Source organism: Anomaloglossus baeobatrachus, chromosome 2 (assembly GCF_048569485.1).
Source record: "Anomaloglossus baeobatrachus isolate aAnoBae1 chromosome 2, aAnoBae1.hap1, whole genome shotgun sequence".
In the NCBI taxonomy this organism is placed as follows: domain Eukaryota; kingdom Metazoa; phylum Chordata; class Amphibia; order Anura; family Aromobatidae; genus Anomaloglossus; species Anomaloglossus baeobatrachus.
Window position 1 is genome coordinate 95,022,642 of NC_134354.1, and position 26,696 is coordinate 95,049,337.

Genomic DNA, 26,696 nt, shown 5'->3' on the forward strand with positions numbered 1-26,696 from the left:
TCAAAATGTATTGACTCCACCCTATTCTTCTTCTTTTTTTTTTTTTTTTTTTAATTTTTATTATAACCAGTCCAGGTAAGACAGACAGCTGGTGGCTGGTATTATCAGCTGGGAAGGCCCATGGTTAATGGCCCCTCCCAGGCTAAAAATCGCAGCTCTCTGCTATCTATTAGATATGCCAATTCTGGCACTTTGCCCGACTCTTCCCAATTGCCCTGCTGCGGTGGGATTCGGGGTAATATATGGGGTTGATGTCAACTGTGAATTGACAGCTGGCATCAAGCCTAGGGGGGAAACATTCACCAATTTATTAATTAAAAAGAAATGCTGAAAGTGCTGACTTAAACCAATGGTGTGATGTCCCATGACGCACATCGATTCTTATGGAGCTTTGTTCTTAGAACGTTCTCAGAACGAGCCTCCATAAATCACCGCTGGTCAGCAGCAGCCTGGAATTTTTTCTTTTATTGTTCACAGCAGCATACAGGCATTTTCCGCATGCAATAAAGTTTTTTGATTGATTGCTCTGCAGGCTTTCAACAAACTTTATAAGCAAACAAACAACATACAAACTCCGAACTTGGACACTGACTTTTATAAACAAACTTTACCATTCGAGATCGCTCATATCTAGTACTAAGGTCTGAAGTAGTTGGTGCCTGCTTACATCACCACGCACTATGAGTGCTCTATTTTAATCCTTGCTATGGGGTCCTTCTACCCTGATGTGAAACCAGCTCCCTAATGAATAAGTAATAATTATAAACAAAGTTTCAGAGAACTAGAGATGTGTCTGAATTGCTAATACGTCACATTTTAGGAATTTTTGTTGGATCTTTCTTGCCATATCATCCCTCAACAAGCAAAAAAAGACAATCTCAAGTACTGGTTTCATATAAAATATATATTTTTTATTGTACTTTTTTCCACAATGCCTTTACAATGTATTTTTAGATAAATATATTTAATCAAGAAATAAGTGCAGTTATTGACTTAATATTTTATCTGCCAGAAGCCATAGTTCAGACATTAGAGGTAGGAATTATAAAATATAAAATCAAATCACAGTAAAAAGGATACAATTCTAATAAATATACCAAAAATGTGTACAATTAAAATACAAACGTCTACAAATATTCTCATATAAATAATATAAATTAATATAAAAAAATGTAAACAAAAGGTAAAAATCAGATAAAGCTAATAAGTAGTGTTCATCAGAAACCACATATGTTCGCTGTCTTATAAGAATACATTTTGTACATTCCTGAGATTACAAAATTCTAGTTCCGAGCACTTAACATATACCGTGGTTAATTCTGATAAAAAATGTTTATTTATTATGAAAAAAAAACTTATTAAAATGCAGCAAAGAATTCATCACCTACACGTTTCATACACTAGAAATGCAAAATACAATGAAATATATGTGCTTATCAGATGCTCTACAAATATAAGCCTTTAGGACAGATCTTCACAGGTTAGTGTTGGAGATTTTTATTCTTAAAAGCATATACCCTGTAGTTTGTAGCTCTTGTGCTGCACTACATGTTGCATTATGTTCTCCTCATATTAAATAAGTATTGGAACGGGGTCCATTTAAGGAAATCAAGGATCCCCCTTCCAATTATATAGAATATGTTGACATTTACATTCAGTTATAATGTAATCTGACCATGTCGCTATATAATGTAATCTGACCATGTCGCTAATCACGTGTGATACGGTTTTTAATTAATTAAACTATGCTAAATGGATCTTATTGACAAATTGGATTGTCTTCTGAGAACTTCGGGGCCATTTCTTGTGTTGGACACTGGCTCTACTGGAGGATAATCTGGTATTTTATTAGTTTGGTCAGACAGTTTACAGAATTTATGGTGAAAAATAAGGCTTAATTCAGATGTCAATGAAAACACTGGCTAAATATAGAGCTTGATGTCCAGGCCGGCCACAGGTCTGCAGACCCAACCTCAACTACCTCGCTTATAGTTTTGAGGCGGTTGAGTTCAGGTTATGAGACCCGCAGACCGTCTTGACTTCACAGACAATAGTAAGACAATGTTTCACAGACGTCTGAATTCGGCCTAATGAGAAGTAATTGCCTATGTAGTTTAGGTGTAGCTAGCACAAGGGTTACCAACCTATGAACTCAGGAGCACATACAGAGAGAAGAGAGTCCTGTGCAGTCCAGTAGCTCATCGTAATACCTGATTCCACCTGCTTTGGAGGTAGAGGTGGGCTCCCTTACCTCTTGGGCCCTGGCCGCACCGTTTACACTGTTGGTTTATCTGCCCCCGTGTGAACCTCATCCTATGAAGGCCTCAACTTTTTACTCTTCACACAGAAATGTTTGAAAATTTTTAGTACTCGTCCATTATTGGAAAAATAATTTATCTATTAATAAAGATTGATATTTTAGCTTCAATTTTACTAACTTATATGAAAAATATAGTAAGAAATCAAAAGAATACATTCTGCTTTCACTGTCTGATCAGATAGGGTAAGTTTCTAAACAATCTGACACTATCAACAAGAGGCATGGTAAAACCCAGATGTCAATTTCATGTACATTTTTTTCAAAAAGCATAATCAAGGAATTGTACAATGTAGAAGTCTGACAAAAGCGGCTCCAGTATTATTGTGCTATGGGGTATACACATATTTACTAAAAAGTCAGAATTGTTGACTGGTTCACCTTCAATTGGGTTGTCTAACCCTATAAAATGTTATACAAACAATTGATAAATCTATGTACTAACAAAATTCTACCAAAAATCATACCAATCCCCTGTCACTGTTGTGGCAACCCTTGCCTGTTCATCCACTGGTCTCTGACCTTCCCAATCCAGCGCTATCACCAATTGCTGATATCAGTGATCCCGTCACATCAGCACTTACAACTAGTGATTGGCTGCAGTGGTCCCATGTCAACACGGCACATAATCATTGGAGCCAGCTCACAGAGGAGTAAGCAGCAGAGATCTGCAACTGTGTGAGTAGAGGGGAATTGGTAAGGTGATTACTACTTCTATTACGTCAGACAATTGGCAGCTTTTTGAAGAAAAAAAAAAAATATATATATATATATAGGGGTTGAAAAAAATCTATGTAAAATTCCTTTTATATATATATATATATATATATATATATATACATATAGACCATATATATATATATATATATACAGCATTTATTTTCTAGGAAAATCAGAAAGCAGCTAATTAATTCTTACCTAAACTTAGTCAATTTTTTTACCATGTAATTATTATCCCAAACCAATTATTTTAATAAATTACTATGCATTATCTCTCCTATTAGTCTACGATTAGTGACAGAAACGGTGTAAATAGATAACTTGGCTCCTGGACCAATGTGTTATGGAATTTGCACATTGTTTGCACTAAACGTAATTGCTTGCTCATGAGGATTTCTCGGTATACAGTCTTTAAAAGAAATGTAGAATAGTAGAAAAATAAGGTTACAACGGAAGTTGTAGAATTGTTTCTTTCCCTTTAACAAAATTTTGGGGAAATTTTACACTTTTTTTTGCTAAAAAGTTTTCACATTTTTTAAATAGTTAGGCAGACACCATTCGGCAGAGGTAGGTTGTGTTTTACTCCACAATTCTATGAAGCTTCAGAGTTCTTTGTGGAGCATGAGTTCTAGAAAGTCAGAGATGGACAGAGTCTTCTGTGTTATTCCGAGATTCTAAACTGTGGTCTCCATGCTTTCCTCCGCAGAATCTCTGACGTCAATTGTAACAGGTCGGTCTCTCTCATAGGTATCCGCTTCATCATCAGTTGTCAAGTTGGCATAGCTTGTCCCTTGAAGAAGAGAAATACATCATGATACTTGTATTATTTCTTACGTACTATTTTAAATACTATGTAGAGTAAATAGCATAAAAATAAGATCCATTGAAGTAGTTCTCAGTAAGATGATGGTGCTACCAAATTTAAATAGAAGTAAAAAAAAAAAAAAAAAAACAAAGAAAAAAAATCTTTTAGGGTACGGTTCCACTTGCGTACAACTCGTCCGAGTCTTGCATCAGTATCACCCGGCATGGCTTGACGCTCTCCGGACAGGAGCGCCTCAGCTACATGGAAATACATGCAGCCGAACCGCACTTGTCAGATACCATGCGGCCGAGCCAGGTTATACCGATGCGAGAATCACACAAGTCATATGAAGTGGAACCGCACCCTTAGGCAAACTTTCTGCAAGCAGTGCAACTTGATGTGTACTGATGTGTACTGTATACTTGATGTGTACTGTAATGTACACACTGTAAGGATTTGGCTTCGCTAGCCGGTTTGAGCAATTGTCATAATGCAATTTGAATACTCGCATTCATGTACCAAATACATACCCGTCTGCTTATTTTAGTGCTGCCATGTGATTACCGCCTTAACTAGCAGCTGCATCTTAACAGTATGTATATTACATCCTATTAGGCTGGGTTCACACATAGCGACAACGATGTCGCTGTTACGTCACCATTTTCTGTGACGTAACTGCGACCTTGTAAGTCGTTGTTATGATCGCTGCTTAGCTGTCAAACACAGCGACGCAGCAGCGATCATAACGTCGCTACATGTGCAGAGAGCAGGGAGCCGCGCACACTGCTTAGCGCTGGCTCCTTGCTCTCCTAGCTACAGTACACATCGGGTTAATTAACCCGATGTGTACTGCTGCTACATGTGCAGAGAGCAGGGAGCCGGCACTGGCAGCGAGAGCGGCGGAGGCTGGTAACGAAGGTAAATATCTGTTTACCCTGGTTACAGCTTACCGCAGCTTCCAGATGCCGGCTCCTGCTCCCTGCTCGCTTCATTTCGTCGCTCTCTCGCTGTCACACACAGCGATGTGTGCGTCACAGCGGGAGAGCGCCTTTGAAGAAAACGAACCAGGGCTGTGTGTAACGAGCAGCGATCTCACAGCAGGGGCCAGATCGCTGCTCAGTGTCACACACAGCGAGGTCGCTAATGAGGTCACTGTTGCGTCACCAAAACCGTGACGTAGCAGCGATTTCGGTAGCGATCTCGCTATGTGTGAAGCACCCCTTAGTATTTTAATTTCATTTTTATATTCTGAATTATTCTATTTTTATTTTTTATTTTTTTTATCTTTTTAATTCTATTTTTTTTATGAGGTGAAGTGACCAATAATCAATGTTTCTGCTTTCACCAAATGGGATAAATAATAAATATTTAGATATCGTATTGATTTGAACAGTTTTTCACACAGCGCTACTAAATATGTTAATTTTGTAATTTTTTGTTTTTTCTGTTTCAGGAAAAAAGAGTGATTTAAACTTTTTATTTTCACAAGTGTGCAAACATGGCAGGCAAGGGGGGCAGCAGTTACTCTAAAGGTGGCTGGTTGTGTACCATCCTGAGCCCTTCTCCCTGATCCCTCTAAAATCGCTGCTCAGGAGATGATAGAGTTAAAATATACCAGACACTTCAGTGAGTTATATTAGTTATATCTGTAATTCGGTTCATTAACTTTTCTTTATTAGTTTGTTTTAACTCTATCCCTGCTCTCCACGCACGGGGTTCACATCTGCCATATAGGTTGCCCAACTTCATAAAGTGTCAAAACTTCAAGCTTTTGCGCCCCAATGTAAAATCAATACTAAGTTTCCCAACCTACCATGTGACATTTATAACACTGGGGTCTTTTTATGTGGCAGAGGATCTATAGATTCTGAAGCCCCGGTGTCGAGAAGCCGCTGCGCCCTCTGTAGCTACCCGGGTCCATAATGTTTCCTTAGACCCAAAGATATATTTCTCTTTATAAAAATCTCATGTACTTACCAGGATACATTTCAAACCCGGGTTCTTCATTTATGCAGGTGACATGATTGTGCCATTCCGTCCATTTCACCTCGTTTATTCTGTTGGGGAAATAACACGGCATTAATCATTTACAAGTATTGAGTGTAGTCTAGATCCCACACAGATATGTCTAACACTACCATCGCCTCATGCCTCAGTTTTGGCTTTTTTAACATTTTCTGTAATCATTTCTTCTGCAAGATGTGCATTTTCCATATATATAGTAGAATTTAGCTGATCATATACACTGCAGGCCCCAGAGACGTGGAAACACCCTGTCATTCAACATTTAGTTAGTTAAGTCATCCATTAACGCTCACCTTAGACATGCTCTGTTGTCATTTTTGGACACGGTGCATGATTCTCCGAGCTGAAATTTACCCTTTAACCACATTGGTAAACTTTTTTCAAACTCCAGGATTGTCCGAGCTCTCTAAGTACAGAAGCAAAAGAGAAATTATTTTCTCTATTATTAATATAGAATATTTTCCATTTTTTATGCAGTACTGTGAAGGGAATTGTGATTCTCGGATCCTGATTCTAGCCTTGTGTTACTTGCTGGGCTTCCTGCTGTAGTTTTGATAGAATTGCTGTTGTATTTGCTGCATCTCTGCTAGTCTTCTCAATGATGACCATGTTCTAACACCACCACTGCTGTCAATTGACAGCTTTCTGCCTACACTGTGCATAGGCAGAATGCAGCCAGTGGAGTGAGGCAGGGATAGCCAGAGATTGTGAATATTGTGAACTACATACCAGGAGCTAATCATTGTGAGGACTAGCTGAACTGCTGATAAATCAATGGTTTATCAAAACTACAGCAAGTAGCCCAGTAAGTGAGACAATGTTGAAATATCTCTAAACTAAGCTGTTTGTAGATGAAGCAGTAAAAACCCGATGACAGGTTATTTTTTCAAATATAGCTTCCCATAGGCTGTGATATATCACCAATCAGAAAAGTGATTATCAGGGTTTGTATGGCGTGTGGAGCAGATTTTATTTATATATTATATATATATAATCTATATATATATATATATATATATATATATATATATATATATATATATATATATAATCTATATATATATATATATATATATATATATATATATATAGATAGATATAGAGAGATATAGATAGATAGATATAGAGAGATATAGATAGATAGATATAGAGAGATATAGATAGATATAGATATAGAGACATAGATATAGATATAGATATATAGAGATAGATATAGATATATAGAGATAGATATAGATATATATATATATAGAGATATAGATATAGATATATAGATATAGATAGATATAGATATAGATATATATATATATATATATAGATAGATATATTTGTGAGCATTGAACAATCCCAGCCAGTGAAAAAGTTTATGGAAGCTATCCAACAGAATGCTACGCTCACCTGTATTCTCCATATGTGCTCACTTTCTTTGGAAATCTTTTCCACAGTTTCTCCCATCAAAGCAATTAGCATATTTAGAAGAAGCACAAAGGTTAGTATAACATAAGCAATCAGAAGAAGCAGGAACAGGACGGGGTATTTAGAGTCATGCTGAATCTCCAGATCTCCAAGCCCAATCGTCAGCTTAAATAGCTCCACAATGGCCGTGCTGAAACTCTTGTAGGCGCTGCACTCATCGCCATCAGCGCAGTTTTCAATGAGAGAAGCAAGAGCTGTTCCAAGAAAGGGAAAACAACTATAATCAGTCTTAAGTTCTTTGTTAAATATTTTCTTACATTTTAATGCTGATTTAACGTAGGTGCATATTATTGATCCAACAGACTCAAGTTTTATATCACTCTATCATGCAAATTAAAGGGAATCTGTCAGCAGGTTTTTGTAATCTGAATACAGCAGGAAATAGAGGCTGACACAGAATGTGTTATTTATTACCTTCCTGTGCTGTTGTTTACTTATAGTGAAGGTTTTATCACCTGGGATTAACATTGTCCAGACTATACCAGTCTGATCATGCCCTCTCCCACTCCAATTAGTATCTCACTGTCTATAGACTTAGCAAGTAGAGAGCCTGGTGTGGGTGGGGTTACATATCTGAGCTCTGCTACATCGCAAGATCTATAAACTCTGATTGTGTCACAACTGCTGCACCCAGTAATCTAAGTGATACATAGTTGGAGTCAGGGTCTCTTTGCCTACATTATGCTGCTCTAAGATGAGGTAGCAAAAATCTGCTTACAGTTTCCCTTTAAGTTTTTATGTTTAATGTATTTTTTAATATTTGTTCTTTCATATTATTATTGGGATTGAAAATGTATCAGGTTTAATAATTTTCTTAAGGGCCTATAGGTCTATTATTCTGTACAGAAGACTTTGCAGCAGTCTCCTTATCATCAAAGACAGACTAGCACTTCTATATACACCATTCATAATAGGTGATGGTCATAACTCATCTCCTCCCCTTCCCATCACAATGACGTTTGTTTACATTAGAGCATGCTCAGATAAGGCTTCTATACATAAAAACAGGGTTTGAGTCAGTCCATTGCTCTTAAAGGCTATGTGCCCAACAGGAGTAAGGAGTATAATATTAGGTCTAGGTGTTAGTGTGAAGATTGCAAGATTTATTTATTTTTTTTAAATATAGATATGAAAAAAAGTTTAAATATATTTAATATAAAGATATAAGTTATACAATATTTAATTCTCTGTTGACCCATTTGGTTTAAAGCAGCTTAAGAAGACTGTAAAGGGTCAAAGGAGAATGGATTAAGTAGGCCACATTGCAGCCAAAAGCATTTTTCATGGGTTTCGGTCTTTCCATGGTTGGACCTGTTGTCTCCATGAGGTGGAAAGGTGGACTTTAGAGTGAAGACTACGCAAGTCGAACCACTCAGGCCATTGCTACCTTATAGAAATATAAGCATAAACATGGAAAGATCTATATTTTTCTATCTATCTAATTATAGCCAAAGTTAAACAAAAGATTTGAGGCTTAAGAAAAGGAAAGGATACATACCCACTCCAAATCCAAAAAGAAATAAAATGTACACAAATAAGAACTTGAGAACATCATTCATGATGACCTAGAAGAGATGAGGGATACTATTAAAATCTATCATCCTAGTCATTATGTCAGAATAACAAAAACATTGTCCTCAGCTATGGCACAATACCACTATTGGTAGAGGACTACACATTTTCGGCACCGTAAAGCTAGTCATGATCTTATATTTGGGCATAAAAGAACTTGGAACACGGGATGTTGGCCATAACAAATGACAGATGCCCATAAGAAATCAGAGTTACTGCCACTTTTTTTTCACATGCCCTCGTGTTCAGAATTTTTGCAAAACCACATTATAACAACAAAATAATCAAGATCTTTTGAAGTGTGAAATCCACAGGAAGACACATAGCGCAATGTATTAATACTTTTGCCTGAGGGCCCAGCGTGAGGTTCCAAGAAATATCAAGCTGGCACAAGTTTTCATAGTTCATTATTACGAGAAGGTATATTTGTTGCATAATCAAGCATAAAATAATATAATTACTATTCTACGTGCTGTAGGTGGTCATTGATATGTCTGTATTGATCACTCGCATTAATTGACATTCGGCTGCTTACCTTTTGGATCATAACACTGTAGATTCCCAGGGACTGAAATCCTCTTGTGTAATACAGCATGTTTGCCCATCCAAGTGCCATGGCTAATACAAGAAAAGCCAAATATTCTTTGACACCAAACAGGTAACAAAACACTGAGGTTATAACCAAGATTGCTTGGATGAAACTAAAAGGGAAAAAGACATCATGAAGTAAGCGTGCCGACATGGATCTGTGCATTGTGTGTAAGATTTTATTATGATGACTTTAAACTTTGGCTTGTATTTTCCTCTTACAGCTATATTACTACTAGCCAAACACTGTATACACTGGATCCTCACCCATCCCTTGTAGACTGTGAGCCTTCGCGGGCAGGGTCCTCTCTCCTCCTGTACCTGTCTGTGTCTTGTATTGTTTATGAATATTGTACTTGTCCCTATTATGTATACCCCTTTCACATGTAAAGCGCCATGGAATTGATGGCGCTATAATAATAAATAATAATAATAACAATAAAGCTATTACTCTATGCATAGGCTTGAATATACTTAAAGGGGTTGTCCACTACTAGGACAACCCCTTCTGATTCCACGTTTCCCCCAGGTAAAATAAGCCTATACTCCCCTCCTGTACAGACGCAATTCCAGCAGTGCTGGGGCTTGTGATACCGGGGCTCACGTGATGTTGTGACATAATGAAAGCCCAGGGTCCAATCAGTGAAGGCTTCTGTCTCCCCGCTTCGGACCAAACGAGCAATGAACAGGAAGTGAACAGCATCCGCAATGCTCACTTCCTGATGATTAACTTATTTGTCTGAAGCCGGTGCTGAGTGACCGCTGGGCCTGCATTTTGTCCCAACATCACGTGAGCATTGGGAATGCAAGCAGTACAGGAGCTGAGTATAGGCTTTTTTATTTTACCTAGGGGAAACATGTAGAATCAGAAGGAGCTGTCCTAATAGTAGACAATGCCTTTAAGGTTGTAACTTAAAGCTTTTGGGCCCCTATATGAAACATGTAACTATGCTCCACGCCTTCAATGTGCCATTTATACTTATAGTATAATTAAGCCTTCTTAGACGGGCACCAGCTGTGATTGGCACTTCTGTGCCCCCAACTATTCTCCAGTATTGGATGTGCAAGTTGCATCTTCAGAGGCGCTCTCGACAAGGAGAATCTTTACCCCTTAAATCTCTTGTCATAGGCTTCTCATTCATCCAAACTACTGTAGTTCCTATACTTTTCACTAATGAGGGGAAAAGACACTGAAACATGTGTCTGCAAATTGAATTTCTGGTTTGGCTTCTTATCTTATGTCATGTGACAAAGCCTTTTAAAGAGTTGATATTGACTACCACCAATAGGTGGCACTAGCATTCTTGTCCTTTCTTCCTTCTTTACTTGTATACTTAAATTCCAAGAGAAGCATTGCATGGCCTATAAGTCTCCTTACACTAACTTGACACTTTCCAAAAGAAGAAATGTTATCTCCTAAAATCCCAATATATAGTGATACACTGATATGGCTAATTGGAACAGTTGCTCCTGTTTCAAGACAACAGGACATGACATTTTTAGATCATAAGTTTTGCTTTATTACTTACAAAAGAACATGGAACCAGGCGTCGGAAAGAACTGAACGAAGATCCGAAGACCTTACTAGGAAAATGACCACACCCTATGAAAAAAAAAAAGCAGTAATTTAGTGCTAATTATGGAGATCAGCAAAAAAGATTTATACTGTCAGGGGCAGACATATCATTGGTGCATCCAGGGGCCCAAGAGGTAAGGGGGCCCATATCTACCTCCAAACTAGGTGGAATTGTGCATTATGATGAGCTCTGGGGCTACAAAGGGCCCATATAATGATCTTACACAGGGGCCCTCTTCTTTCTATGCCACCAGTAGAGCATGATTCGTGACAAGTCCCCTTTAGGAAATAATTTCTAAGTACATTTCACGGTTGTTTGCTACCAGGAAAAATGCATATATAATGAGTAAATTAATATTGTAATTTTATGCCGAAAGTGTGAAGCATCTTTTTACACTGTTAGTACACCCATCTAATTGCTCAGTATATAGAATAGGAGGATATGTCTCTGCCACATCAAACTAGGAAATATGCACAAAGTTGGGATGTGCAATAAAATGACGTGACACAATGTGATTCATATACATAATAACACATAGTAATTCAATAACTTTGTCATTACTCACCTCTTTGATCATTAGGTATGTAGCACAAACAATAATAAACATTTGTCCGACTAGCTGTAGCCACCCTCGATCATATGTCAGACTTAGGGGATACAGAGCCTGCGGTTGTGAGAGAGACGACGTGTTAGTGCTCATTTTATGGGGGCAGTAATTATATCATCTATGTAATTAAGTAACAATATTATGAGACCAAAAAAATCTCACTGTAAGTTAATGGAGGTGCTAACTAAAACAGGTGTTAAACATACAATTCCAAAAAAAGAGGAAAGACACAAATAATACAACGATCAAATAAATATTAAAGTTCCTAGTCCAGCGGACATGTCAGTAGTCCTGAGCCTTGCAAAATGCTTCCAACCTGCTTACATCTCTGGTGCCTTTTCTGAGTTTTAGGCCCATCGTAACATCATTATTGAAGTGAGACACTCGCTTGATGTCGTTTCAGGCCTAGTAATCAGAAAAAGGTTGATGCCAGCAGGTAGGAGTTGGTTTTGCAGGGCTCTCACCCAACTCACGTGGCCGCTGGACCAAGGTCCTACAAATCAATTTGCTCCATAGCTCTGTTCGTTAATATACTGGTCATATCAAATGCCAGATTTTCACCTAGGAAGCAGGTTTTGGCACATAGTGGCAAATTTATCAATACTATCTAATTCTTGACAGTGCAAATTTGGACTAGACCACTGTTTCTCAACTTCAGTCCTCAAGACCCCCCAACAGATCATGTTTTCAGGTTTTCAGGCTTTCATTAATGTTGCACAGGTGATGGAATTATTCCTTGTCTAATATTGAGGAAAGCCTGAAAACATGATCTGTTCATGGGTCTTGAGGACTGGAGTTGAGAAACACTGGACTAGACGATCCTAAAATGCATCAGATTTATTATAGTGGTTTTCTGCTGTTTCATAAATCTGTCTAATTTTCAGACTATCTAGTCTAAGTTTACCCAATTTTTTAGTTTACTTACTTGGAACAGCATAATTCTGGTGCTTTTTTGTCTCATTATGTCGCATGATAGGCCAAACCCATTTTGCGATAAGCCATGACACTTTTCAGCTAAATCACACACTCCAGCTGCCCCTTGCCCCACCCCTGCTTGGACCCACTGGAATGTGAACTGCAACAAGTGGCATATTGAGCTTTGTAGTAGTCCTCATTGAAGTGCATAGGTCTTTAATAACTTCAAAAATTATTGTTGTGCTCAGCCTTCAATATTAGGAGCCTTTGTTTTTTTTGTTCGTCTTTCCACTGAAGCAATTAAAGTACTGAAAGAGTAGGCGACTCCACTCTCTGATGTCTATGTAATAATATGGAATATGAACAGAGGTTGTCTTGATGGTGAAGGAGGGGGCCAGCTCCGGGCCGTGCAGACGTTGCACTCCTATGCCAGGGATACTACATGAGTGGATGTGACTTATGGTGGGGTGCATGACACTTACTGGTTTATTCACACCGATGTCTAATACCCTGTTGGCAGTCATCGTAGACAGTAATACAAGCAACAATGGGGTTCAATTAGCCAATCAGAATTGTTCACTTCTATTCTTCACACTGTTATCACAGACATGACCACCTTTTCCTTTCTTTCTATTAGTGTGAGGTACGGCTCTTTCACCTGTCCTCCTCGCTATCTTGTACCTCATCCTCAAACTCCAGGGTCTGTGCCACCTTTCCTCCTATTCCTCACACCTCTGTCCAATGCTGAGCCCCAACAGCTCTCTAGCCGGATGATTCTTTAAACCCGTCAAGGTGAGCTGTAGGCTCCGGATCTTTCGAGGATACCTCAGGGTTCCCTGACCATTTCTAGCATCTAAGCCACGTCTTCTCTCAATTGAACCCTATTCTCTACTTGTTCCATCTTGAGCCTTCCCTCCTCCCCTCTTTTCCACATCTGACATTCCCCCTTAACTCTATCCTTTCCTATTCTGCTGCATTTTGGAACCTGTAACTAGCTAGCAGTATTCCCATATTAACAAATACAATACAATTGGTATAACACGTAAAATTCATGGCATAACCAGTACAAGGGCAAGTTCACCTCCTACAATGGAACAACCTCTGTGAGCTAATACTAAGACTGTATTTCTCAATATATATGTATATAGGAGAGACATACCTGTTCTCCACGCGGTCGGTAGTAAGAGACTAACGTAAGGGCAACGTTGTACGTGAATGACAGAAGAAATGACAAAAAGAACATGTATCTTGCAAACTTTTTCCATTTCATCTGAAGAAGAGTATGAAGAGGCTCCAAAGCCAACAGCTCATGGCGATTCTAAAATATAAAACATAAATAAAAAAATGCGATATGAAGTCTTGGCTAGAAAAATGTTTTGGATTTGTAATCTTAAAGAAAAAAAATCGTGGTGTGATTTGTGGTGTGATTCTCTATCAAATGCCAGATTAAGGGGCACTTTGCACACTGCGACATCGCAGGCCGATGCTGCGATGCCGAGTGCGATAGTGCCCGCCCCCGTCGCAGCAGCGATATGTGGTGATAGCTGGCGTAGCGAAAATTATCGCTACGCCAGCTTCACACACACACTCACCTGCCGTGCGACGTCCCTGTGGCCGGCGACCCGCCTCCTTGTTAAGGGGGCGGGTCGTGCGGCGTCACTGTGACGTCACACGGCAGGCGGCCAATCGGAGCGGAGGGGCGGAGATGAGCAGGATGTAAACATCCTGCCCATCTCTTTCCTTCCGCATATCCTACGGAAGCCGCAGTGAGGCCGGTAGGAGACGTTCCTCGCTCCTGCGGCTTCACACACAGCGATGTCTGCTGCCGCAGGAGCGAGGAACAACATCGGACCGTCGCGTCAGCGTAATCATGGATTACGCCGACGCTGCACCGATGATACGATAACGACGCTTTTGCGCTCGTTAATCGTATCATCTAGGCTTTACACACTGCGATGTCGCATGTGATGCCGGATGTGCGTCATTTTCAATTTGACCCCACCGACATCGCACCTGCGATGTCGCAGTGTGCAAAGCCCGCCTAAGACTCCTTGAAAGATGCAATGCTGATCATTAAACAAACAGTACTGTGTAAATGAGCACTAATTGATTCTTACATGTAATGTTACCTTTAGTTAATAAATAGTATTAAATTTAAGCTGCAATCTACATTCCTTTCCTGATTTGTATGCAATTTGCCATTTCGTCCAAGTTTCAAGTGTTTCTCTTGTGGGAGTGTCTTTCCTAGTAATTTAGGCTGGATTTTTATCAGTTGTACTAAAGCTTTCAGCTAGAAAAGGGACTTATGACACTTTGCAGCAGGAAAATTGGAGAACATTTTTTAAGGAATACTATTTGGAAATTAGCCTGAAGGGGTATTCCCATGTCCAAGATCCTATCTCAGTATGTAGTAGGTGTAATAACAATAATATTAGCAAATATCTCCATTTAAAAATGTAGTACAGTTGTCCTGATTAGCTATGTCTCTTACCTAGTGTGCAGGGCATTACAGTAGCTTAGGTATCAAAGGTTGTGATGACCACTCATTTAGTGACAGTTAGACTGGATTCAAACGATGGTATGGCAACCGATGCAAGTGCATCGGATGCAATATGCTAATAACCCTTGGCTCCCGCTCTGCTGCGAGTGTAAGCTGAGTGTCATTATACTGTGATCGGATCACTGCTGCAGAGGAGAGGGAGGGAGAGGGAGAGGGGGGATTAATTTTTCCATCTTCTCCATTGTCAGCTGAGTGTAGTCTGATGTTTCACTCGCACCAATAGACTTGTATGGGTGTGAGTGACACGTCTCTCAATGACAATCGCAGCATGCTGCGACTTTTCTCTCATCGAGAATCTGGATGAGAAAAAAGCTGACCATCTGCTCTCCCTCATTAAATAACACTGGTCCGAGTGCAATGGGAGATTTTCTCGCATTGCACTCATCCGATTCATACGCTTGTGTGAGCGTACCGTTAGTTAGTTGCCTGTCAGAACCACAGATACCTAAGGTCCTGTAATTCCCTTCACATGAGGTAAAAGACATAGCGAATCAGGAAAACTATACTACATTTCAAATTGGAAGTATTTGCTGATATTATTATTACTATTATTATACCTAGTACATATTGGGATAGGATCTTGTAGATGGGAATACCTCTTTAACTTTGCATTTAGGCAGCAAATAAACAATACAAAAAAAATCAGTGCCCTTAAAATGAAGAGTTCTAACATTACTTTTCAGATCTATGGCTATGTCTTACTGACTGATTCTTACAATCCCGCTACTTACATCAATGCTAGTGTTGTAAACGACGATTTCAAGTATTGAGTTCCGGGAACAAGTATCTACATCTTTCAGATCATACAAGGAAGATGAAACCGGTCCATAAGCCCAGTCAGTAAACTTTCTGGAGAGCACCCGATTCTCTTTTTCTTTTATTTCTCGGCTGAGTATGTAATGAAGAATCTAAGTGTAAAGAAAGAAATGTAAGTAACCCGACATCTCATGAGATTTGTCTCCGAAAGGAAAATAAAGGCCAGTGGTGTGTATAGTGAAACAGTAATATAACAAAATTGCAGTGAAAAGTGGTCTTTTATGGGGATGGTCAACACATTGAAGATGGTGAGTATACATAGTATATGATAAGACTGCAATCTGTTATATAAAATAAAAAGATGCAGGAGTTTTCTTACATTATAATATGACCAGTATATATAAAATGTGTTGGAACTGAAATTCTGGTCTGGATAAAGGGATGGCATCCGAAAGAGGTTTACTGTATCATGACTATATTTTTCAAGAAAAGTTTAAGTCTTACTTCAGTCTTTCCTGTTTTAGCAGCCAGCTGCATTGGAGTGAGGCCTTCATTATTCTCAATACTTTCCAAAGACTTGTTCTTACAGGTTCTCAGGATTGTATCATACATGCGTATTATGAAGGCATTTTGTGCTTCTGAATTCTCTGCAACGGTAACCAAGGCATGAAGGACTGTGTTGCCCAAGGAGTCTTGGATAGTGACATTTGTCTGACTGTTCTCCATGAGGAGCTGCACCACTTCTGGTTGGTTGGTACATGCAGCAAGAGCGAGAGGTGTTTCGCCTAAAAGAACACAGAATAGACATTAAAGTCCTCTTTTATATTAGTGCTATGTTTGCTTGTACTTGTTACCATATAGCCAACTTGATAATGCTCTGTTCACGCTGTTCTCTTCCAACAGAATTCCTGTGTTTTTTATTGACCATAGTTTCCACTATTTTTATCTTAAAAAATAATTTTCTTTCCAATAAAATGATGGATCCCATGATGAAGCTCAACTGTGAAACCCTCTCCGGATATAACCTGAGCACCTCTTTTTTTATAGGCACAGCACTATAGCCAAATGAATACTGGAGAATGACTTTCATTCCTTCCTATAAAGCAGTGTTCCCCAACTCCAGTCCTAAAGGTCCACCAACAGCGCTTGTTTTAAGGATTTCCTTAGTATTGCACAAGGGTTGGAATCCTCACATCTACAGTGATTAAATATCATCTGGGCAATGAATACTAAGGAAATCCTGAAAACAAGCACTGTTGGTGGACCTTGAGGACTGGAGTTGGGGAACACTACTATAAAGTATGGAAAGGATCAACAAACAAGGATCAGAATCTCTTGTTCCTCAGTGGGAACTTAAAGGATCAATAACGGATGGAAAGAGACAAATAATGGCCCCTATATAAGTCCTCCCTTGTGTCACAATTGTCAGCCATTAAATTAAGTACCCTAGGCACTTCAATTACAGTATCATACATAGTGAGAAGTAGTGTGTAAAGTGACATCGCCGCTGCCCCTGAATCTATAGGGACAAGTGATGGGAAAGCTTGCTCACCAAAGCTCTTTACTCGATCAAGCCTCAAGCATCATCAAGTTTCAAAATGCTTGAGTTGCCCATTGACTTCCAATATACTTGGTATTTGAGTCACACTGGAGTAACTCGATGTTCAATCGAGTAACGAGCATTGCGAGCCCACTCACCCATCACTAAAAGCCACCCTTTTGCTATAGAGTGTACTATGCTTTCTGTACATACTTAGGGACCAATACGGTATTAACATGCTCCTATTATCAGCTGGCTCTCTTGAAATATGGTAGAAAATCTTATTTAAAAAAAAAAAAAAAAAAATCGACATTTTTTAAAAAATGTACAACTTACCAAAATAAAATCCTTCATGTTTACGCTTTGGATTAAAGAATCGCCCTTGTGCACGTACATTGATATTTGCCCCTTTTTTGATTAGGCACTTCACCAGGTCACTTTGTCGCCTCTCAATTGCTATATTCAATGCCGTCTGACCTGAAGAAAATAATGACACTGTAAGTTCCCATTGTGGTTGTATACTATACTGTTCAAACCAAGCACAGGCGCTCACTGCACCCTTGGCATGGCAGAGCAGTTTAGTCCACCTTCCCACCTACTTGCTGGGAATTTATCTACTCTTCAATGATTGACAGCTCTGGCTTCACAGAATGAAGAGAAGGGCAAAGATAAATGGCAAACCAGTAGGCAGGACGGTGCACTGACGTGTTTGACCATCAGTAGAGTGCTCCAATCACTTGAGCTTGGTTTGAACAGTCATTTTGTGATAACAGATTCTCCTAAATGCGTTCTGCTTATATCAACGGACTGTGTGAAATAGCAAATAATTTATTAACAGTTTTTTATTTTATTTTCTAGTTACTTTAAACTTTTTGTTATATGGTGATTGGGAAATAAATGCATGCCCATTCGGTCAGCCAATGCACAATCTTTTATTTCACGTTAATTAAAAAATTCTCCCTATCTCCCTTCCTCAGTGACCACATGAGTGTAAGCTGAGTGTCATGCCGCTGTGATGTGATCCTGTGGTTGAATCACAGCGGTGGAGGAGAGGGCGAGCGCGGCGGAAGTGAGGGAAGGATAAATCTCTTTCTATTCTCCATTATCAACTGATGTGATTATCACACTGAACTCTGGTGTCATCCGAGTGCAGTGTGATGATTCACTCGCACCCAAAAACTTGGATGGGTGCGAGTGAATACAGATCAGATTCCACCCGCAGCATGCTGCGATTATCTTCTCGGTCAGATTAGGGCTGAGAAAATAATCGCAGATGGGAACGGCACCATAGAGTAACATGGGTTCCAGTGGAATGCGATCTTTTTTATTGCATTCCACTAGGGCCGTTTTACTCGCCGTGTGTCCTATCCCTGAATGATATCTCGGCCATTCCGTTATTGATTATGGGACATATTGGGAATTATAGATTCAGGTATTGTTACAGATTAGATAGATATTCATAATATCCAGCTGTTTTGGAGACTGGAGCTTTTTTTTTTTCTTAAGGGGACCTCAGTTTTAGCAGTGACAGGTGGCTGTGCATAGTCGGAGCAGAATATGGTATAATATAAAATCACGCAATAAATATTTCTATTGGCGAGACTATGCAAGATGGAGCTCAGTGGTCACTAAAAGTAAAGGGGGCTTTACACGCTGCGATATCGTTAATGAATTATCGTCAGGGTCACGGTGTTTGTGACATACATCCGTCGTCATTAAAGATATCGCAGTGTGTGACACTTATGAGCGACCTTAAACGATCGCAAAAGTGGTCAAAGTCGTTTGCAGCGGAGAGGTCGTCCTGAAACAAAAAAACGTTTTCTGCTTATTAGCGATGTTGTTCCTCGTTCCTGCGGCACCACACATCGCTATGTGTGACACCGCAGGAGCGACGAACATCTCCTTACCTGCCTCCACTGGCAATGTGGAAGGAAGGAGGTGGGCGGAATGTTACGTCCCGCTCATCTCCGCCCCTCTGCTTCTATTGGACGGCTGCCGTGTGACATCGCTATAAACTGAAAAATAAGGAGCGCTGATAGTGTAATACCAACAGATCAGTGAAGTAGATCAGGAAAAATACACTCACCTGAAAAGGTTGTGAGATAGTCACAACCACTGATAGAGCATAGGATGAAGGCGTCTGCTGCAGCCCCACAAGGATGTGCATACAAATCAGAGTGAAGAGGGGGTTAATGCCGCGCATCAGCCAAAATGAAGATGTGCGGCGTCACAGCGATGTCACACAAATCAGAGTGAAGAGGGGGTTAATGCCGCGCATCAGCCAAAATGAAGATGTAGCACGTTGATGTTATAAACGTATTCTTTTATTCCATCGGTCTACGCGTTTCGAGGATACACCTCTTCTTCAGGACCAGTGCATCAACATAGTAACTGACTGTCTGAATAGATACTATGTTGATGCACTGGTCCTGAAGAAGAGGTGTATCCTCGAAACGCGTAGACCGATGGAATAAAAGAATACGTTTATAACATCAACGTGCTACATCTTCATTTTGGCTGATGCGCGGCATTAACCCCCTCTTCACTCTGATTTGTGTGACATCGCTGTGACGCCGCACGAACCGCCCCCTTAGAAAGGACGCGGTTCGCCAGCCAGAGCGACGTCGCAGGGCAGGTAAGTCTGTGTGACGGGGGTAAGCGAGGTTGTGCGGCACGGGCATCGATTTGCCCGTGTCGCACAACCGACGGGGGGCGGGTACGATCGCTTGCGATCTCGCTAGTGAGATCGCAACGTGTAAAGCCCACTTAAGACCTTCCTTAGGGGATTTTACACATCTTGTACATGTATGTAATAGGGTATGTGAACACGTTGCGTATTTAGTTGCAGAAATTTCTGCACCTTTTCTGCATCTCTTGGCTGGAAAAACGCAGCTCAAAAAAAACATATTTTATATGTTTTTGATGCATTTTTCATATTGAAGTCAATGGGTGAAAAAACGCTGTGCATTTTGTGCACCAAATCTGCAAGGAAGAAGATTCTCAATGTGTGCACTATACTTCAGGATTTTCATTGACTTTGCTGGCATCAGGATTTGCTTGCAGTTTTGTGACAAATCTGCACTTCTAAACGCACTATGTGCACACGGACGTATTGTCCATGCATAGAGGATCTAAGGAGCTGACTTACTAAGAGCATACATTATTATTTTGGATTCACTAATCGCTGGTCCAGTTTTTGCACCATATTATGTTCTGTAAATTTGCATTTCATGGTGTAATCTTCTTTTTACCTTTATAATTTTCCTCTGTGTACTCAGCATTAATGAACCTGTCCTGAAAGCCATTTTCCTCAGCAAACGCCAGCAGAATGCGGACAATCTCCTGCGTGTTGTCATTGATGTTCAGTAAGGCCTTCATCAAACACGTTTTTCCAGTGTCTTTGGATGTTAGTTTGTACATGAAGAAATCTGAGATATAACACAGATATAAAAAAGAAATAAGCAAATAAATAATATTTCTGTCCTTTTAATATAAAAAAACAGGCTAAGAATTGGAGCAAATTTGTAGAAACTGCCTATAGGAAAAGTCAGCTTATGTGGCCCATAGTAACCTATCACAGTGCAGCTTTCATTTCTTAAACTGCTCTTGTAAAATGAAAGCTGTACTGTGATTGGTCTTTTAGACAGTTTTGTTGTTACCCATATCCGGGAATTTCAGTAAGGGAATTATTATTGTTACCTTGTGCAGCTTTCAATGTGTATGATGAAGACGAATCTATAGCTTCTTGAAGCAGTCTGTTCAATGAGTCCACATCTCCTTCAGATACAGCTTTAAACAATAAATTTTTCGGGGGCCGTCTTGAAGTTTTCTTCAGGTTTAGTGAGTCAGGCCTGGAACATTTTGTAATCAAAAATAATAAGGTCATTATAAATCTGAGGTACATGCATATTGAAGAGCATCTGACCAAAGAACAGACAGTGGTGTGACTAGAAGATTGTGAACCACCATGCAAAATCAAAAACCGGTCCCCAATTATTAAATTAATAGTCATGGTGTTGTCATAAGGGCCAAAAGGACCTGTTGCCCCCCCTCCCCCTCCAGGAATAGGAACAACTGCAACCCAAGCACCCACTGTAGTTACGACCATGGCTATAAGATACCTCAGTGGAGGTGATTCTTGGAATATTTCAATGGATATATGTACCTATATGTAAAAAGACATCTTCCCTATAGCTGGGGTACCTACGGATAGTTTTTTGGAGGCTGAATTGAAAACCCCCTCATAATTTTTAGAAGTTTAAAGGGGTATTCCCATCACCAGGATCTTATCCCAATAATAATATTAGCAAATACCTCCAATTAAAAATGTAGTACAGTTCTCCTGATATAGCCATGTCTCTTACCTCATGTGCAGGGCATTGCAGCCTTGGTATCCATAGTTATGACCACGAGTAACTAACTGTCACTATATGAGTGGATGTAACCATGGATACCCAAGCTGCAATGCCCTGATCATGAGGTAAGAGACATGCCTATATCAAGAAAACTATTCTACATCTCTAATTGGAGGTATTTTCTATTATTATTATTATTATTATTATTAGTACTACACCTACTACATATTGAGATCTTGGAGATCTTTTTGCATCATATGTATATTGTTGCCTGTGTTTTCACATATGCCCAATTATCCCGCAAATTGGACGAAAAGGCGATATTAAGGCCATTAGAAATATATTCATATAGAATGGTGGTTGGGCTTAAATGTCCCAAAATTAAATATTCTAATGTGGCGCGCTACTCTACATTCCATATTTACAGGGAACATACAATAATTATTAACATTCATAATTAGAATTATTTGAATTTGAATTTGAAAAAATTGGAAAAACTTGAGTGCAGGCGTAATATACATAATTATGATAATTGTTGCAATCATATTGATCAAAGAAGTATTCCAATAACGTCTTAGAATAAAGATGGATTATAATTCATAATAATAACCATAATGATTATGATAACTCATAATTATTATAAATAATAATAATAAAAATAATACTTTCATCGTTTTTTTTTTATGTTGAAGTTAGACTTAAGTCCATCAAGTTCAACCTATAGCCTAATAATAATTCTTTATCCTGAGAGTCAATTTACATCTGAAAATAATGGCTCAAAATAAGTGCCCCCATATATACTGTAATATATAGCTCTCGGCTGACAGCTATATCTTCCGTGTCAACAGTAGACAAGAACACTCTACTGATGGCTTCTGTGCTCCCAGTTAGGAGAATAGAAGGATCAGTTATTGGAAATTTGACATGCCGGAATTTTCTTTCCCCATTGTCAGCTGTCAGGGAAGAGTCGGGAGGCCTCCATACACATTAGGCTGTTGGCCGATTCTGTTGATATCAGTGGGTTTCGCCAACATTAGTCTTATGTATTTGGAGGCTAAACAATACAGCATGACGTTTGGGGCTCATTAAACTTTTTTGGTAATGCGGAAATATTATGAATGTGCAAATTGTGTGGGAGTGAGCAATCATTAATATGAGTGGTCAGTGCCATACGGTTTGCATTATTGTCAGGACCAGATCCTCTTTTTATTCGAGAAGATGTGCTACCGACAAATGAAGATTTTCATGCCCATAAAAAAAGATCCAATGAATGACTAAGGAGCGCTTACTCATTGTTGGCTGATTGCCGAGCATGCTTACATGGAGCTAAGGTTGATAGTGTATTACTATGCAGAGTAGAGATGAGTAAACCTTTGGAAGTTCGGTTCGGCAGGTACAGTCGTAACTTAAAAAGTTTGGTTTTTGACCCCGACTTCATCCGAACTTCAATAGAAGTCTGTAATTGGGCAGCACGTGGCTCCACCCACATGCTGCCAGCCATAAGCAGAATACTTTTCGGGGAGGTTGGTCCGGGGTTTTCATATGTTTTTTTTTTGTGTGTGTGTTCACACTACATCTGTTTACGCTGATTTTACTCCAAGTGTGAGCTATTCAAACACTGCACGCAGCTCGCACTGGGCCGAGCATAACTCATACCCAGCACAGCGCTGCTCGCTTAAGTGGTTTGCACTCGTAACTCACTCGAACTTCGAATCCGATCTTTGTTTTTTTTTGTAGTCGGTTTCCAAACCCGAATATCAAACCTCAGGTTCGCTCATCTCTAGTGAAGAGTAGACTTGTTGGGTTGTTCATTGGCTCATTTCAATGGATCTTAACTTGTATTGTATATAAAAGGTTCTTACCCATTATTATATTGTTTTAAATAATCTGTCACTTCCCGAGGGGTTTGCGGAGAATCAATATCCTCACTTTTTCTGCTGTCGCTAATTCAGGTAAAAAAATATAGAAAGTTTCAAAACTGTCACAAAATAAATTTAAACTTTATATTTCAAAATGTATTTATTTATTGTGGAAATTAAATATGTAACTTTGCAACACACGGCTATGCGCAAAAGCCGATATATACTTGTTATTAAAAAAAACAAAAAGTAAAAACAATACTTTAAAGGGCATGCTACCTCTAAACATCATTTTGCATTTTCAATCTATATAAATATAATTTTCTGCTTTGTATTACTTCTTAATATATATATATATATAAATATATATATATATATATATATATATATATATATTGTGTATAACACTCAGTTTTCTAAAATAGAAGTCTGTATACGCATAAAGGTATAGGAAGTAATTTACTGCATGCTGTCCACATTAAAGGGTCTTTCACCCCCAGAACTAAAATGAAACGTTTAGAAATTATTATAGGACACTGAGCCCCAATAGAAATCATACTTCAACTGTACATTTTATGTTTTACTTACATATGTAAATTTAGAGGGCTTCAGTGCATCCCTGGTGTGACCAAGTGTCCAGTGCACCCCACCGTTACACCCCCTCAATTACCATCATCCACCCTTTCCCTTATGATGATTGACAGACGGAGAGCTGCGTTATCTAAATCCCTAGTCCTGTATATTTTGGCACCACAGGAGCGTACGCAGACAGTGTGTGCAGGGGCCGAGTTCTCATCCCCGTGTCCTGGGTGTAGCAGCCACTCACTGCACACAGGATCACAAAGCATTGTTGGCCGCTGTTGTCATGACATGTAGGTGCGAACATGTAAACTGTCAGGAAAGGGGGATGAGAGCGTGCACACGCTGTCTTATAGGGGGCAAGCGTGTGCACACACATTGTCCAAGTGCGTGTGTCCTCATTTCCTTCTCCTGTCAGCATCGTTTACCAATGGGTTTATGATCATCTATGATGTGAGCAGTCGGTACACACAGGAGAGAGATATGAACTCGTCCCCTAAACTGTCAGTACATCCAGGGCTATGGATTTAGATCAGGTACTGTTCCAAATCGAGAGCTGTCAGCCACCACAATGTGAGGATGGAGACTGTCAATTCAGGGGATGGAACAGAGCAATGAGCCCTTGGCCATGCCACAATTAAATCCACCATGCCCAATTTTTGTTTTCTCCCCCAACCCCAAATGTTGGGAGACATCAGAACTTCCCCCATTAATAGGATTATTGCCAGATCCTAGTAAATATTTTGTCCATAATGGCAGATGTCAGGGGACAGTTGGACTTCTAGTTTCTCAGTATTGGCCGATATTTATCGAACATGTTTGACAGGCTTTTCATTCTGTAGATTCCTGCCTGTCTTGTCACAAGATGCCCTGCCCTCATTTTACACAATCAGATAATTGTCTCCTACTCATCTTCCGAAATTATTTTTACTCCCAAGAACATGTCATTTGTTCTCCAGCTTCAGTACTTTAAAGCTATCAGGTGTTGGTCCACAAGACAACACTACTAAAAAAAATGCTGTTTTAGCTTCAGATCTTGGGAGTTATGGAAACTATCAAGTTAGAGATAATAAATACAGAAGTCTACAGGTTTTAACCATGGGCTGTCGTCATTACAACATCATCCCAGATCTGAGCTCCTGGAATTTTTCCATGTACCTCATTATTACTGAATACTGAAAAATAAAAAATAAAATACTGAACTTGGAGAACCAAGGAAGTAATCTACAAATGGGAATCTGATTGGACATAGTCTATGTCTCTGAAGTCAAAGCAGGTAAAAACCTAACCAAGTTGACATAGTAGAAATATTACCAAAGATGGCATCATATCCTATCAGTCTTATAAGACCACTATCGGTTTCTAGACTTAGACACCCCATACGATGCCCTGTATAATCTTGACCATCTCTCCACAAATGTCAGCATTTACGAATATGGTGGCATCTACCAATGTAACCTCCTGGCATATCGTATTGACCCATCAACAGACACTAAAATTGTGAAACTCATTTGAGGTTTTTCTCTAAAATGGACATTTATCACCTTTTCTCAATATAAGTAGAAGTCCCAAAGTCCCCACCATCTGAAATGTATCAACTATTTTGCACAGTTGATAAATATCCATTGTAGGAAAACCTCTTTTAAAAATATGCATAATATATTAAAAAAAATGTAAATGTTAACCAACAAGAGATTTTTATAATCTGGTGAACTTTGTAAAAATGGTTGCACCTCTATGGATATGTAACTAATATTATATTTATCACAGTTGAGTTAGTAATTATAGATAAAACTCAGTACTACATATTACCAGTCAGCCTCCAATTCACAAGCACACATAATCAGAACATAGAAATGCAAGATTACACAAAAAAATCTTGTCCAAAATTAAAAAAATAAATTACTGGTACTTACCAAGGCTTTATATTCGAGTCCATTGGCTTGGAAAATACAGGGCACGAAGTTCTATTCAGCACTGGGAAATCAGTCGTATCACTGCCAAGCAAAGCATCGGTTAGTAAGGGTTCAAGATTTAACTTCGACATTTATGTAGAATAGTAAATAAAAATATATATGTAAAAATAATAATATTCTAAGAACTTGAACAGGATATCTGCTATAAGATCAAACTGTTCAAATGGCTCATCGTAAAGGAAGGACTTAGAATTTGAGTGATATAATTTAGGGCAGAACCAATCTTACTTCCCTAACCTGTTGTGTTGCTTATGATACACACAATTGATGTAACTAAGAATAGCAATTAATAAGTTATTTTAGTTGCTTAAGAATCTGACAATAGTTACGGTACTATTGCCCAGATAGAGGACACAGTAAATAATAAAATATCATAATATAAATTAGAGATAATTTTTGGAGGTAGACACGTATAATATACCGTGTAAAATATTAATATAATTATAATGATACTTTTTGTGCAATCTAT

At 39.1% G+C, this 26,696-nt stretch overlaps 1 protein-coding gene across 1 annotated transcript; it reads right to left on the reverse strand.

Annotated features, from left to right (window-relative positions):
* Positions 1–3,176: 3,176 nt before the first annotated feature.
* TRPV3 (transient receptor potential cation channel subfamily V member 3) lies at positions 3,177–26,365 on the reverse strand. Its single transcript, XM_075333145.1, has 16 exons — positions 26,168–26,365; positions 23,676–23,756; positions 21,158–21,309; positions 20,710–20,886; positions 17,795–17,935; positions 16,423–16,703; positions 15,894–16,070; positions 13,762–13,920; positions 11,646–11,744; positions 11,033–11,106; positions 9,451–9,616; positions 8,842–8,908; positions 7,266–7,537; positions 6,161–6,273; positions 5,820–5,899; positions 3,177–3,827 (listed from the first exon to the last, which is right to left on the reverse strand). The coding sequence occupies exons 1-16, from the start codon at positions 26,296–26,298 to the stop codon at positions 3,712–3,714; spliced, it is 2,286 nt and encodes a 761-aa protein (XP_075189260.1). The 5' UTR covers positions 26,299–26,365; the 3' UTR covers positions 3,177–3,711.
* Positions 26,366–26,696: the final 331 nt, after the last annotated feature.